Source organism: Carassius carassius, chromosome 7 (assembly GCF_963082965.1).
Source record: "Carassius carassius chromosome 7, fCarCar2.1, whole genome shotgun sequence".
NCBI classification, from domain to species: domain Eukaryota; kingdom Metazoa; phylum Chordata; class Actinopteri; order Cypriniformes; family Cyprinidae; genus Carassius; species Carassius carassius.
In genome coordinates, this window is record NC_081761.1 from 385,348 (window position 1) to 401,060 (window position 15,713).

The 15,713-nt window shown below is 42.7% G+C and overlaps 1 protein-coding gene across 1 annotated transcript; it reads left to right on the plus strand.

The window, feature by feature from the left end:
• Positions 1-241: 241 nt before the first annotated feature.
• On the plus strand, positions 242-15,433 carry LOC132143325 (coagulation factor X-like). Its single transcript, XM_059553448.1, has 8 exons — positions 242-594; positions 774-934; positions 8,198-8,222; positions 8,312-8,425; positions 9,322-9,453; positions 9,518-9,750; positions 9,833-9,950; positions 14,741-15,433. Exons 1-8 carry the CDS (start codon positions 534-536, stop codon positions 15,358-15,360), a joined length of 1,464 nt encoding a protein of 487 aa, XP_059409431.1. The 5' UTR covers positions 242-533; the 3' UTR covers positions 15,361-15,433.
• The last annotated feature ends 280 nt before the right edge of the window (positions 15,434-15,713 follow it).

The window sequence follows — 15,713 nt, forward strand, 5'->3', positions numbered from 1 at the left end:
TTAAATGTAGTCCTCAATGAACATATAAATAATAAATAAATAAAACCCGCTTTCACAGTCCAGCTTTATCTCTGTGACCTCAAACAGGACAGAACGTCTTATTTAGATAGCACTGAAGCATTATCACCTTCCCTTTGAGATCATTCGCTTATTGTGTTCCTCCTCATAAGTCTCTTTGGATAAAGGCATCTGTTAAATTCCTAAATATAATTGCATTAGCATGAAACTCTTCATGAATCCCAGACTCATTTGAGACTTCTGTACTATATTCATGTCCTGTGTGAGAAACAGAGCCTGATGATCTTGCAGGGAACCTCAAATGAAGTCATCGGAGAGGATTCCTGTAGTTCCATGAGCTCTGAAATTAAATATCCCACATGTCTTGAGTGTAAACGCTGGTGCTTTTCACTCTGTCCTCTGGTCAGTTTCTCCTCCCCCTGTGTCTCTCTCTCTCTCCCAGCGCTCAGTTCATTCACCTTCGGTCTGTTTTCTGTTGATCCTCTAATGTGAAAGCTGAACGCTGATAAACCACGATGTCTTGTGTCCTCTGGAATTTTCTCTGCTTGTTTCTAATACACTGTGTGAGTTCAGAAGGTAAGTGCGTCGTCTCGAAGCTTCAGAATGATCCTCTTTTTCTGACCTGAAGGTTTTTTGTTTAAGGCCTAACCGATGTCAGAATGAGTATGAGGGTGATAATGATCAGGTTTGGTTTATTTCTCTTCCGCTGCTATCAGGAGGAATGATGATGATGAAGATGTCATGTGTTTCTCCAGTCTTCCTCCACAGTCGAGATGCCAGTCAGGTCCTGAGCCGGCGCCGGCGTGCCAACACATTTTGGGAGGAGCTAAAGAAGGGAAATATGGAGCGTGAGTGTCTTGAGGAGCGCTGCAGTTATGAGGAGGCCAGAGAAATCTTCGAGGATGTTAAAAAGACGGTCGGTGGTTTGTTTGTTTGTTTGTTTTCCAATGTTTCATTGGAAGCATTCAGGAAATCATGTGTACAACCTCAGGCCCAAAATACCAGAGTCGTAAGGACAGCAGACATCAGCCATGCTTACTCCACCTACTCTTATGCGTTTCTTATATATTGGATAAAAACATGCTGGATGTAAATGACAAGATGCACATTAAAGTTGTGCATTAAAAAAAATGAAAATGAAAACGTCTCCGGTTACTCACATAACCTTAGTTCCCTGAGAGGAGGGAATGAGAGGTTACGTATGGGGAAATCCATTTCCTCGAAATTATGAAGTCTGATTGAATAACTCTTTTGCTTGCAAATAGCCAATGGCGCCCCGCCCTCACCTGATTGGCTGACAGCCCTCAATATAGGTGAAGGTGTGCGCCAAAAAACTTCAAAATCTTTGACTGAACGAGAGTTATGAGGCTGGAAGGCTTTCTACACGGCAGGTTACGTAATGTCTCGTTCCCTCCTTTCAGGGAACTAAGGTTACGTGAGTAACCAGAGAACCAGTTCCCTTATTGAGTCGGTCTCTCGACATTACGTATGGGGAACAATAAAACCCCCGCCGTGTGGGAAAAACTGTCCGGCCCAGCTCGCATCGAGCCACAGTAGAGCATAAACACTAATTCTTACAGCGTGCTAGCTCTAGGTCGGATACCGGACCTGGTTGAAACACCTCTTGGCACAGCGCCAAATCAGCTCCTACACCATCGTAATCCCGTGCACCCAGATAAGCAACACTCGTGTGATATGGGGAAAATGCAGCAATATGTTGTTGCTTGGGAATACACTGCCGGCTTATAATGCGGGGAAAATAAGGGGGCCACATTAGATAGCTAATGAATACATCAACCACAGCTATTACTAAAATAACTTGCGCTGTCTATACAACCTGGTCAAAACCATGGCTAGAGCACACGCCAGGTGGGGCATGACTATAGCCTAGTCCAATGACTGCTCAACTCCCTCTTCCTGCACTGACAGCACATGTGATGTGAACAAGGGAATATCCAAGTTATAGCAACACGTTTGCGAGACGACCAGACCGCTGCCAAACAAATTTCCTGAATAGACATGCCTTTTTTCTCGGTTCATTCTTGGTTTAAAAAAAATCTTCAGGTTCCATATGCAGAGCAAAATGAAAATGCTCCAGCATTTAGCAATAATTATTATTAACTATGTTTTTATTCTTGATTTTTTTTCAAACTACTAACACTTTGCATTTTTGAATTATGCCTTATGTGTGACCAAAAATTGAGTATTATCTGTTTCAGCTGTTTGATCACGCTCGTGCATCGCGCACATTCATTAGAAACAGCAGCCGTTCACCGTGACATTCGGCACAAGCAGTGGTCCACTTTATGACATATTGTTAATTATGATTTTTTTTCCATCGATACTGAAACACGTGTGAACTACAAAGCCTATTTTATCCCATGAATAATAGTTAAGCTTCAAATGGGCAACATCACGAATATCAGGGCCGCATTAAGAGCTCACTGGGCTCCGGGGCTATGAGTTACTGCAGGGCCCATCAGATCATCAGATTGTAACCTTAAAATGCGCTGCAAAACATGCAATGGTCGTCACTTGCTTGTTCTTCATGATGTTAATATATGGAACAAGGAGAAAGTAGTGGAAGGAGAAGATCCATGTACCAGCCCTGTCCTGGGGGAGGCTGCAAATGAGGTGTTATTCATTGACAAGCCCCCAGGAACTCGTAAGGTACTGTTGAAGATATGTAAAGTGATTCTAAGAAATGGAGATTGATCGATGAATGCTTATGCCATTCTGGATGATGGCTCTGAAAGAACCATCTTGTTAAATACTGCAGCAACCCAGCTGAAACTGGAAGGTAAGCCAGAGGACTTGCCCCTGCGCACTGTCAGACAAGAATTAAAGGTCCTGCATGGGGCGGCTGTTTCCTTTAATCTTTCACCAGCCTGTCAGCCAAACAAGATGTATCGGATCAATGGAGCATTCACTGCAGCGGAGTTGGGGCTTGGAGTGCACTGTTATCCTGTCAAGGCTTTACGGAAAAGGTACCGTCATCTTAAAGGACTTCCCCTCCGAGAAATTGAAGCTGCTCATCCAGTTTTGCTCATAGGATCTGACTGCCACCATTTAATTACCCCGGTTGAGCCAGTTCGCTTTGGTCCACCAGGGGGTCCTGCTGCAATTAGAACTCTCCTTGGATGGACTATGTAAGGACCAGTTCAAGCATTGCAGCATCTTCTCAGAGAGCAACAGTGTCTGTTTACAACGAGTTGTTCACCCTCTGCTATATTGCATGAACAAGTTGAAAGACTCTGGCAACTGGATGTCCTTCCGTGGAGAGATGAGAAAATAAATACTCGATCAGTACAAGACCAGCAGTCAATGAAACTACTGGAACAAAGAACTTCTAGAGTTGATGTTGATGGGATTAAGCGATATGCTACCCCACTGCTAAGAGTCCAAAATATGCCCCCTCTTTGTGCATCTAAAGACGCAGTAATGCCTCAGTTAAGAAGTCTAGAGCGGTCTCTCAGTAAGTCCCCTGAGCAAGCAGCTATCTACCAGGCTGAGATTAGAAGACTGGAGCAGGCAGGCTATATTGCTGAATTGCAGTCAGGAGCAGAAGACAAATTAGTTGGTATATCCCACATCACATGGTTGAACATAATGGAAAACATGGAGGGGTTTTCAACTGTTCATTCCAGTTTCAAGAGAACAATCTCAATGAATTGTTACTTCCAGGGCCAACACTGACTTCTTCATTACTGGCTGTGCTACTAAGATTCCGGGAGCACTCAATCGCGATCAGTAGTGACATTAAAGGAATGTTCCACCAGATTAGACTCCTTCCAGAGGATCGGACCCTTCTCCGTTTCTTATGCAGAGATCCACGAAGAGAAGTGGAGCCTAGAATCTATGAATGACAAGTTCTTCCCTTTGGGACCACTAGTAGCCCATGTTGTGCTGTCTTTGCCTTGCAGAAACACATCCTGGAGAATAGTCAGCCTGGTGACAAGGTACGTGATGCCGTACTAAAGGCGTTTTATGTTGACAATTATCTGCAAAGTCTGCCTTCTGTAGATGACGCAATGCTCATGGTAGACCAGCTGCAAAGTGTTCTAGCAGTGGGAGGAAACTCAGGCAATGGGCCAGCAATACACCCTCAACCATTAGTCATCTACCAGTGGCACCCAGATCTGACAGTGCTGAGCAATGGATTGCAAAGGGTATCCTCTCAGCTACATCATTCCATATACCACACGTGCAAAGGTAATAGTACAGCGATTATGGGAAAAGAAGAGTGACTGGGATGATCCTAAACTACCTGAGAACTTAGTCAATGAGTGGAACAGGTGGGCAGGAGAGCTCAGTGATCTACAAAAGATAGTCTTACCTCGATGCTATTGCAGTGCACCAAAGGATGATGTTTCTAGCCAGCGTGAGATCCATATCTTTTGTGACACATCCGAGAGTGCCTATGGGTCTGTTGCCTATCTTCGAACAGAAGATCAAAAGGGAGAAGTGGAGATCACCTTCATAGTGGCCAGATCAAGAGTGGCTCCTATGAAACGTCTGTCAATACCTCGTTTAGAACTATGTGCAGCCCTGACAGGGGCCCAGTTAGCAAAGATCCTGCAGAACAAATTGACTTTGCCCATTCATCAAGTTTTTCTTTGGTCTGATTCCACCACAGTTTTGACCTGGATTAAATCTGAATCCTGCCGATTCACGGTTTTCGTTGGTACACGAATAACAGAGATTCAGGACCTTACCAGCTGCTGTGAATGGCGCTATGTGCATTCAGAAAGTAACCCTGCTGATGAGATCACTCGAGGTAAAAGGCTGGAAGAATTAGGACCACAAAGTCGTTGCAATACGGGACCAACATACCTTCAACTCCCATCTGATCAGTGGCCAGTTCCACCACCATCCTGTTCCATAGCTGGTGATGAATTGAGAAAATCTACATTCTGTGGTCTGACTAATACTGTACTTCGTTTGTCTATCCCTGATCCAAGCCAATTTCTGACCTTCCAAGATTCATTGACTGCAACAGTAGAATCTCTTGGGGAACATGGGATCAATGTATCAGCTGAGGACTTTCAACAGGCTGAAATGGCTATCCTTCAGCAAGCTCAAGGGGAAAGCTTTCCTTCTGAGATGGCACAGCTTACGGCAGGGAAACCACTACAGACCAACAGTCGACTGCTTTGCCTCGCCCCCCGAACTTGACGCTGCAAGCAAACTCCTAAGGATAGGAGGTCGTCTTCGCCGCTGTGGAGAGATTGAGCCTGAGTCGATGCATCCTATTATCCTTGATCCCCGGCATCCAGTCACTACCCTTCTCTTTAAGGAATATGACACGAAGCTATTCCACCCAGGTCCTGAGAGAATACTGGCGGAGATGCGTAGGAAATACTGGATTCTTCGGGGTAGGGAAGCAATCCGACGTTATCAGCACAAAGATTGTCCAGTATGTCAGAAGTTTCGCAAAACCCCACAGATACCCAGGATGGCAGACCTACCTCCCGCCAGACTACGTCTATTTAAACCTGCCTTCTATTCTACTGGCATTGACTGTTTCGGGCCATATGCCGTAAAGATTGGACGTAGAAGTGAGAAGCGCTGGGGTATTCTATTCAAGTGCATGACTACACGTGCTGTGTATATTGATCTTCTCCCAAGACTTGACACAGACTCCTTCCTGATGGCCCTCAGACGATTTATAGCCAGACGTGGGAAACCTTTTGAGGTTTTATGTGATCAAGGTACTAATTTTAAAGGAGGGTAAAGGGAGCTGCATCAGACATATGCTGAACTAGTTCCGGAGCTTCAGGAACAACTTGCCAGTCAGCAGATTATCTTTCGATTCAACCCGCCTCATGCCCCACATTTCGGTGGGTGTTGGGAAAGGGAAATTCGTTCCCTGAAACAGGCTCTACAGGTCACTCTCGGAACTCAACCAATACCAGAGGAAACCCTTCAAACTGTGCTCATCGAGATTGAAGGGATTCTAAACCCCTGGGTTATACATCATCTAATGCCTCTGATCCAGATCCTTTTACTCCTAATTCGCTTCTAATGGGGTGGCCTGATTCGTCCCTTCCTCAAGTGATGTACCCCCAAAGTGTACTGTTGAGTCGACGTCGTTGGCGTCATAGCCAAATTATAGCAGATCACTTTTGGAAGCGGTTTATCAAGTTCTATTTGCCTGGTCTTCAGACTCGCAGCAAGTGGCAGCGAGAGTCACCCGATATCAAGGTGGGAACTACTGTTATGATTGTGGACCCTCAATTTCCCAGGGCCCTATGGCCCATTGGTCAGATCTCTCAAGTATTCCCTGGGTTTGACAATAGAATCAGGACTGTTGAAGTGAAAGTTAAGGACAAGTTTTATGTTCGACCTGTGGCAAAGGTTGTACAGCTACCTGCGATACCAGATTGAAATTGACTTGCCCTTTTTATAATGTACAGATTTCCTCATTCTTTAGAAATCTGGGGGCGGCTGTTAAAAAGGCCCGCTGTAAATGAGCTTTTATTTTGAAGTTTTCTGGTGATCAGCCAGTGTTTGAATGTGATGTAATCGCAGCAACCTAAGGACACTAAGCTCTGCCCATTTCCAGCAGGTGGCAGCAGGTGACCCTTCTGAATTTTAGTTGATATACATTGTTTAAGGTACTTTAAATGCAATTACTGGTTGTCATCACACATTCTTATGTAGGTTGTTCATTTAAGTGTATCTTGCTACCTTCTTTGTATGAATTTACCTACTTTATTGATTTGTTTATACTAATTTGTTATATCTTTTGTTAAAGACCACACACAGATGGAAACCCCAATGTAATGTCTGCACTTATGTGCTCATTGTTGTGAAGAAAATAAATGCATCAAGGAACTAAACCTGCATCTTTATGTCTCTTACCGGACATCTGTGGTGAACTAGTCCCCCCCCCCACTGGCAAACCCAACTGGTTTAGTTGTACCAGTTTCCTTTAATACATTACAGCATATTATAATACAATTTATTAGGCCTATATATTTATAGAATAGCAAAGAAGCCCTAGACTGAACCACATAGATGTGAAATATAAAGGCTATCATGCTCTTTTTGCCAACAATGAACCATGGATTTGTTTAGTTTATAATAAGTTTTAAATTTAACTTAAACAAATACAACATATAACATTCAAAACTCATTGGCTTATCCCCATGTGGGGTGCAAGTCAGAGGAGTCTCAAAATTCACACACAAATGCAGTGAAGTTCACAGACCGCAAGCAGTTTGTAAATCAAGATATATGTGTGTGTGCATCAGAAATACATTTCTGAATCTTGTCCTGTGCATTTGTGAATCTTGAGCGCATTTGTAAATGTTGTTTGCATTTCTGAATTGTGTGTGTATTTCTGAATTTTGTATGCATTTGTGAATCTTCTGTGCTTTTTAAATTTTGTGTGTGCATTTGTGAATTTTGTGCGGATTTGTGTGTATTTATGAATTATGTGTGTGCATGTATGAATCCTATGTGTGCATATGTGAATGTAGTGTGTGCATTTATCTTTATTGAGACTCTTTTGGCTCCATACAATGGCAACATGAGGGCTATAAATACTAAACAGTAAGGGTCAAATGACAAATCCAACCAATGAGAACTGAGACACATGACTAAAACACCCAATCACAACATGACACACACACACACACAAGGCAGGAATGCATGAGGATCAAAAGAATCATATGAAAGGAACATGAAACATGGCTAAATATCAAAATAAAAGACATGAAAACATAAACCAGAAACAAAAACCAGCGTGACAAGAACGCACCCGCTTATAATTTGAGTAATACATAAATTCAAAAAGTTTCTGAGTGTATTAAATATTAATAACCAAAATATAAAAAAGTTGCACACAGGGTTTGTGGATGTGTGTAATCTATAGCAAAAATACAAGTGTATTAGCCGTACGCTGTTGTAACTGTTCCATACAAATAATTATAATAAATAAATTATATTTATGGAGCACTTACATCAGTGTGCAGACAAAACTTTGTATTTTTTGAAATATTATATTTTCAGGCTCTGTTTAAACCATTTGATGAAAATTAGATTTTTTTTGCTACAAAAATAACCACATATGAAAGCATTGGGTCTTAGGTCTATTCCAATGAAAGCAAACATCAATATAAATTCAGTTCAGTGTTCATTTCATCTGATGATTGTGTTTTGTGTTTTCCTTCAGGAGGAGTTCTGGCACAAGTATGTTGGTGAGTCTGCAATCTAACCTTCGGTTCAGCTTGCTTTTAATGGTGAAGTCTTGATATGAACGCTTGTGTGTTTGATGTTGTTTGTTCAGATGGAGATGCGTGTTTGTCCCAGCCATGTCTCAATCGTGGCGAGTGTAAAGATGCGATCGGGTCGTACATGTGTTTCTGTCATCAAGACTATAAGGGCTACAACTGTGAGATCGGTGAGAGACGCATTTTGTTCAGTAATCACCAGTGTTGGGGAAATTTACTTTTAAAAGTAATGCATTACAATATTACGTTATTCCCTGAAAAGGTAACTAATTTAGTTACTTGTTATGGAAAGTAATGCGTTACGTTACTTTTGCATTACTTTTCAAATCCAGGCAGGGCTTGCTTGTTTGTTTTTAATATAAAAAGTTATATTACAAATCTAAAAGCCCTTTCAAACCAAAAGTGGAGTGAATACTCCTCAGTCTGGAGGAAATGAAAATTCTGGTCTGTACAGTAGAGGGCGCTGCTCAAACTAATCACATGAAGAATATGACGCAGGAGAAGAAAGTTCAGTACTATTCAGCAATAATTCAAATAAAACAAATGTGTAATTTTTGCTTATTAGTACGGTTAAATTGGATCATTGAATCATCGGATCATTGTTGCTTAGTAAACTAGAATTAAATATATAAATTATATTTGTCTTATTGAACAATTATTGCAGGTTTGTATAATATTCTGAGTCTGCATTTGACTGTTTTTATTGAATGTGAGTTCACTGAATCTGTTTTTGTGCCGGTGAGATGAGTAAACACGTTCATATTTAGTCTAGAACTATAGTGAGATCATGTTCACACACAACACTGCACTGACTCCTGATCTCTGTCACCATGGCAACACCAGAGCTGTCACTCAAGACATGTAAACAAAGTAACTGGAAATACTTATTTAAAAAGTAACTGATATTTCCTTAAAAATTACAAAGTAATATGTTACTTTACTAGTTACTTTAAAAAGTAATCTTGTTACGTTACTTGTAATGCATTACCCCCAAAACTGGTGTTCACACAACAGACGGTCAGTCGATCAGCGGCTCTGAGTATTTCTTCTGTGTGTCTCGCTGCAGCTATTCCTGCGCTCTGTGAGAGTAAAAACGGAGGCTGCGATCATTTCTGCAGGGTGAAGGAGAAGAATGTCGTCTGTTCGTGCGCTACAGGCTATGAGCTGGCCAATAACGGAAAGTCCTGTCAGTCTCAAGGTAAATGATGTTTTGACTTCAAGCAAGATGTTTATCCATCCATTTAAACACTTTCTGGTTTCAGATCCTTTCAAATGTGGTGCCGTCCATCCTCAGAAGACCAGAAGCACCTTAAACAACATACACATCAACCACATTGAGAATGAAGAGGAGACCACTGCCGAGCCTGTCACAGACGTCACCAACCCTCCCGTCAATAAAACAACCCTCACGTCTGGCCTTCCTGAGCGGTCCTCGAGGAGAAAACAGAGGATTGTGAATGGTACAAACTGTCTTCCTGGAGACTGTCCATGGCAGGTAGAGATCTTTAGCATTGAGCTTTACATTGGAGACAAGGAATATGGCAGTTTGAGCATGTTGGTGTTCAATGTTCTCTCAGGCTCTTCTCATCAACGAAGACAACATTGGCTTCTGTGGCGGCACCATCTTAAACGAGTACTTCGTTCTGTCGGCCGCTCACTGCATGAATCAGTCGCTCTCCATCCGGGTGGTTGTAGGTACGACATCTTATATCAACATCAGTTAATGCTGTGGCCAGCCTTTATTTAATATTTCAACATTTGTGAAATATTTTCAAGCACATTTTCAGAAATTTGATTTACAAAAAAGCTGTAAAAGAAGTAAAATGACTGCAACAACATCTTGGATTCTATGACTTTTTTGTGCATGGAGCAATTTATTCACAAAATATATGTCCATCTTCCATTATTTTCATTATGTATTTTTTTGCTCAAGTCAAAAAACACATCAAGCAAGTGTAAAATCTTTTATTGTATATAAAGGGATTTTTATTTTATATTTGGAGTCTCTAATTTGTTATTTGTTTCTGATGCGAAACACTCATGATAAAAACATAGCTACTTGTAACGCCACACCAGCAGAGGGAGCCATCCCCTGAATACTGACTTAGATCTACTCCCTCTGCTGCTTCTACCTTGACTTCCTGTTTGTTGACTTTTTAGCCAGAGACTCTACAGCCATGCTTTGCGAAGTATTGCCAGTTACACTGCCTTACAGTGCGTTTTCCTTGTTTTCCTGTTTGCTGACCACGTGTATGATTCTGCCTGTTTGTCTTTGATTTTCTGGATTATCCCTTCTGATTTGGCTGCCTGATTGGACTGATATCTGTGTTTGGACCTATTACCTGCCTGCTACTTTGCCTTTGGATTTTCCCTTGTGTATGTTCACAGACTGGACTGATTTTCTGGTATTGACCCACTGCCTGTCTACGATATATGTTTGTTGCTGTTGCTGCTCAATAAATTCTCTGCAAATGGATTATACTTCGGACTCCATGTCCTCTTTACAGAATACTTCGCCAAACATGATTCCAGCAGAGATAGCCAACCTGCAACCAGCATTAGCTTACCAGACAGAAGCCATAAAGTGGAGTGACATTCAGCCAAGTATGGTGACCCATACTCAGAATTTGTGCTCTGCATTTAACCCATCCGAAGTGCACACACACAGAGCAGTGAACACACAAACACACTGTGAACACACACCTGGAGCAGTGGGCAGCCATTTATGCTGCGGCGCCCGGGGAGCAGTTGGGGGTTCGATGCCTTGCTCAAGGGCACCTAAGTCCTATTGAAGGTGGAGAGAGAACTGTACATGCACTCCCCCCACCTACAATTCCTGCCGGCCTGGGACTCGAACTCACAACCTTTCGATTGGGAGTCCGACTCTCTAACCATTAGGCCACGACTTCCCAGTGAAAGGGCTTTCAAGAGCAGCTGATTCAACTCCGATCAGTCAATGAACATCTGACTCACTACATCCGCTCACTTCCTCCACCCTCGCTGAACACGGTAAGCCTTGTTCCTCCTGACAAATTTGATGGTTCTGCTGAACATTGTAGAGGCTTTATTCGCCAAGTCAGAATATACTTTGATCATCAAAGAGAGAAGTTTGAGTCAGATGAAAAGAAGTGTGCATTTCTGATTACACTATTGACTGGCAAAGCAATTGATTGGGATTCTGCTGTATGGGATAACGATGTACAAATTAAAACCTCTGTGGATTATTTTATTCAACAATTGCGAGAAGTGTTTGAATATCCTGTGGGGGCAAGAATATATCAACTCAACTACTTCACCTCTCCCAGAACAACTGCACAGCAGCTGATTATGCAGTCGAGTTTAGAAAACTTGCAGCCCAGGGCGGTTTGAATGATCTCTCTTAAGGCCGTGTTTCAGCGAAGTCTCAGCCCCGAACTACAAATCGAGTTAGTATGCAAATGAGATGATTTGTCGTTTTCTGAGTATGTAAACCTGGCTATACGTGTTGACAATCTTATGAGACAAGCTCCTCGGCCTAGAAGTGCTTTTACTGCAGTGAGGCAGGACACCGCAGCTCAGGATGCAAGCATCTCCTGGCAGAGCGGTGAGCTCATTCATTGGTCCAATTTCTGTATGAATCATTGTCTTGCTGCAAGCCCCCTTCCATGTCTCACAACCAGTGTGGAAAGCCCCAAAACGAACCTGAATGTTGAAATCCCAACATGCTACCATGATTTAATGGAGGTCTTCAGCAAAGTCAAAACTACCCAACTACTTCCTCATCATCCTTGGGATTGTGTTATCGACCTCCTCCCTAACACTTTGCCCCCCAAGAGTAAGATCTACCCTCTATCCAGAAATGAAAGTCAAGCCATGGAGGAATACATCACAGAGGCCCTGAATTCTGGCTTCATCTGACCTTCAACTTCACCAGCAGCTACAGGCTTTTTCTTCGTTGAGAAAAAAGATGTAGGTTTGAGACCTTTGGAGGTGGAGATGGAGGTTTGAGATCGATTACAGAGGATTAAATTATGTAACAGTGAAATTCCGCTATCCCCTTCCACTTTTACCCTCAGCTTTAGAACAACTACGTGAAGCTACCATCTACACCAAGCTAGATCTGCGAAGTGCCTACAATCTGATCAGGATCAAAAATGGTATTGAGTGGAAGACCTGTTGAACCAATATGTTCTTGCATACATAGATGACATTCTGATATATTCCAAATCAGAGTCAGAACACATCACTCACGTCAGAACAGTCCTTTCCCGGCTACTGGAGAATCAACTCTGTGTCAAGGCAGAGAAATGCGAATTCCATGTCAAACAAACTTCATTTCTAGGCTACCAAATAAGTCATCAAGGGGTGAAAATGGATATAACCAAAGTGAAAGAACTCCAACAGTTTCTGGGATTTGCAAACTTCTATAGATGTTTCATTCGTAACTATAGCATGATAGCATCACCTCTGACCTCTCTCTTGAAGAGAAAACCTAGAAAATTAAAGGGATAGTTCACTTTCAAAATTAAATTTTGGTATGTTTTAGCTTACCTCAAGGGCATCCAAGATGTAGGTGTCTTTGTTTCTGTAGAAGTTTTCATTTTGATATTTTTAGGTCAAACCGTTCTTGTCTGTGACTCATATAATGGAGGTCTATGGTCACCACCTCAAAGAGCATGCACAGAGAAGTCCAAATTAAACAATTCCCCATCATAAGTACACATCGATGACCTGAGACACGAAACGAGCCGTTTGTGTAAGAAAACGAACAGTATTTATATCTTTTTACCTCTTGTACACACCACGTCCAAGTGATCTAAGGGCGCGCGTGTGTCCTGTTGTGTGACGTGTGCGCATGTTCTAGCTTTCGGAAAGCGTCGGAAGTGTAAATTCACACTCTTAGCGCACCAGAGACCCGGGTTCAATCCCTGCTTAAGGCAGCCTCGTTACAGCAAGAAGCAAACCCAGTGGAAGAGTCTTCACCACCCTCCAATGTGGAACGGATCCTAGCTGCACTCTCTGAGCAAGCCACTACCATTCAACGACATTATCAAACTCTGTCTCAGATTGTCCAAATTTTGAGCCTTCAGTCCCAGGCCTCTTCACCCCAAGAACTCCAACAGTCCCCTGATCCTCAACCTAGGTCCATGGTGACACTTCCTTCTGAGCCCAGATTACCAGCCCCAGAAAGGTTTGATGGAAGCTCTGAGATATGCAGAGGATTTATTACCCAGTGTACGCTGGCCTTTCAACTACAACCAAGTAGTTTTCCCACTGAGAGCAGTAAGGTGGCCTACATCATTACTCTCCTCACCGGTAAGGCGCTCGAATGGGCATCAGCTTTGTGGGACCAGAAGTCTCCACTAACCACAAACAGTCAACAGTTCATCATGGAGATGAAGAGAGTTTTCCAACATCCAGCCAGTGGAGGTGATGTCGATCGTCGCCTGCTGAATCTCTCTCAAGGTACCCGGAGCACAGCTGAGTTCGCCATAGAGTTTCGCACTCTGGCGGCTGAGAGTAGATGGGATCAAAGAGCCCTAAGAGCGACCTTCCACCATGCAATGTCATCAGAGCTCAAAGAGGAGTTGGCATTCCGAGACCCTGCCCCTGACCTTGAGTCCCTCATTGATGTAGCTATCCGGGTTGACCATCGCCTCAGAGAACGCCAGATAGAGTGGCAGCGGGAAACCAGCTTATTTGAGGCCACCAGTCCTGTTAAATTATCTCCTCCTTTTGTGGACATGGATGAACCCATGCAGTTGGGAGTATTCATTCCACTTTTGGTGTGAAAGAGTTTTTACATTTATAAAACTTTTAAAAAAAAAAAAAAACAAGCAAGCCCTGCCTGGATTAAAAAAGTAACTTAAAAGTTACGTAACACATTACTTTCCATAAAAAGTAACTAAATAACAGAATGTTACTTTTTAGGGATTAACGCAGTATTGTAATGCATTCATTACTTTTAAAATAAAGCAATAATCCCTGTGAAGCAGTGGTGAATTTATAACAGCTGAGGGGCGTTGTTAGGTACGACGTGAAGCGGAGTTATAGCTGTTATTAATTCACTGGAAACCACAGCTTCACAGGGATTACTGCTTTTATAAAACAGTTATTCCATTTACGTAGTAAGGTTTCACAGAATAAAACAGAGCAAATAAAGTGTAATGATATTAATAACAACAGTATTCTTCCACCAAAAAACGTAGCTCCTCAGAATCAGTTGTGGTTGCTACAAAGTGGTTGCCGAGCAACACACAAAAGTAAACAAAAGGGGTGTGTTACATTGTAGAGTAATTCACAACAGCTTTGAACTTGGCTCAGCCAATCACAATCAGGGACCGGAACTATGTGTTTAATAAGTAACTTTACCCAACACTGGTTGAGATCTCTTCCCAAACTCTAGAGGAGACACATGTGAGATTACCTCATGGAGAGTCTGTGTATCTGGGAGAAACAATATAGATGTTAAAGAGATCTAATTCCTGTTTGTGTCTTTCTGTCAGGTGAGTTCAACACGCTGGTCGACGAGGGTCGTGAGGTCACGCACGACGTAGACGAGATTCTGATTCACATGAACTACATGGCTAAGACCTACCACAACGACATCGCCCTCATCAAGCTCAGCAAGTCCATCAGATTCAGCAGATTCATCATCCCCGCCTGCCTTCCGGAGCGCGACTTCGCAGAGCATGTGCTGATGCTCCAGGAGGACGGCATGGTGAGCGGCTTCGGCCGAGTGCGCGAGGGCGGCATCCAGTCCACCATCCTGCAGAAGCTGACCGTGCCATATGTTGACCGTGCCAAGTGCATCGAGTCCAGCACGTTTAAGATTTCCAACCGCATGTTCTGTGCCGGATACGATCAGGAGGAGAAGGACGCGTGTCAGGGCGACAGCGGTGGGCCGCATGTGACACGCTACAAAAGCACATGGTTCGTCACAGGCATAGTGAGCTGGGGCGAAGGGTGCGCCCGGAAGGGCAAGTACGGCGTCTACACACAAGTCTCCAAATACATCACATGGATCCATAACGCCATGTCCATAGTCATGCCAGAGATGAAAGCATATAAAAAACCCAAAGCAAAGCGGGAGCTGCTTCGGAAGATACCCGTACGCCGAGTCTGAGGTGTTCATTCATGCTGATTCATCAATGACACTATTCTGTTTTCTTTCATAATCATTCTTACGCATATATGACCACAAAACCAGTCATGAGGGTCTGTTCATGAGGGTCATTTACAAAATATCTTCATGGAAATTTATCTTTATTTAATATCCTAATGATTTTTGGAATTAAAAAGAAAATTTATAATTTTGACCCATACAATGTATTGTTGGCTATTGCTACAAATATCCCTGTGCTACTGATGACTGCTTCTGTGCTGCAGGGACACAAATAATTATGGTGCATTCAAATCATGTTGAACACTACCACATTGGAAACTCAAAACTTTCTATATTACTATTTTAATATTTGA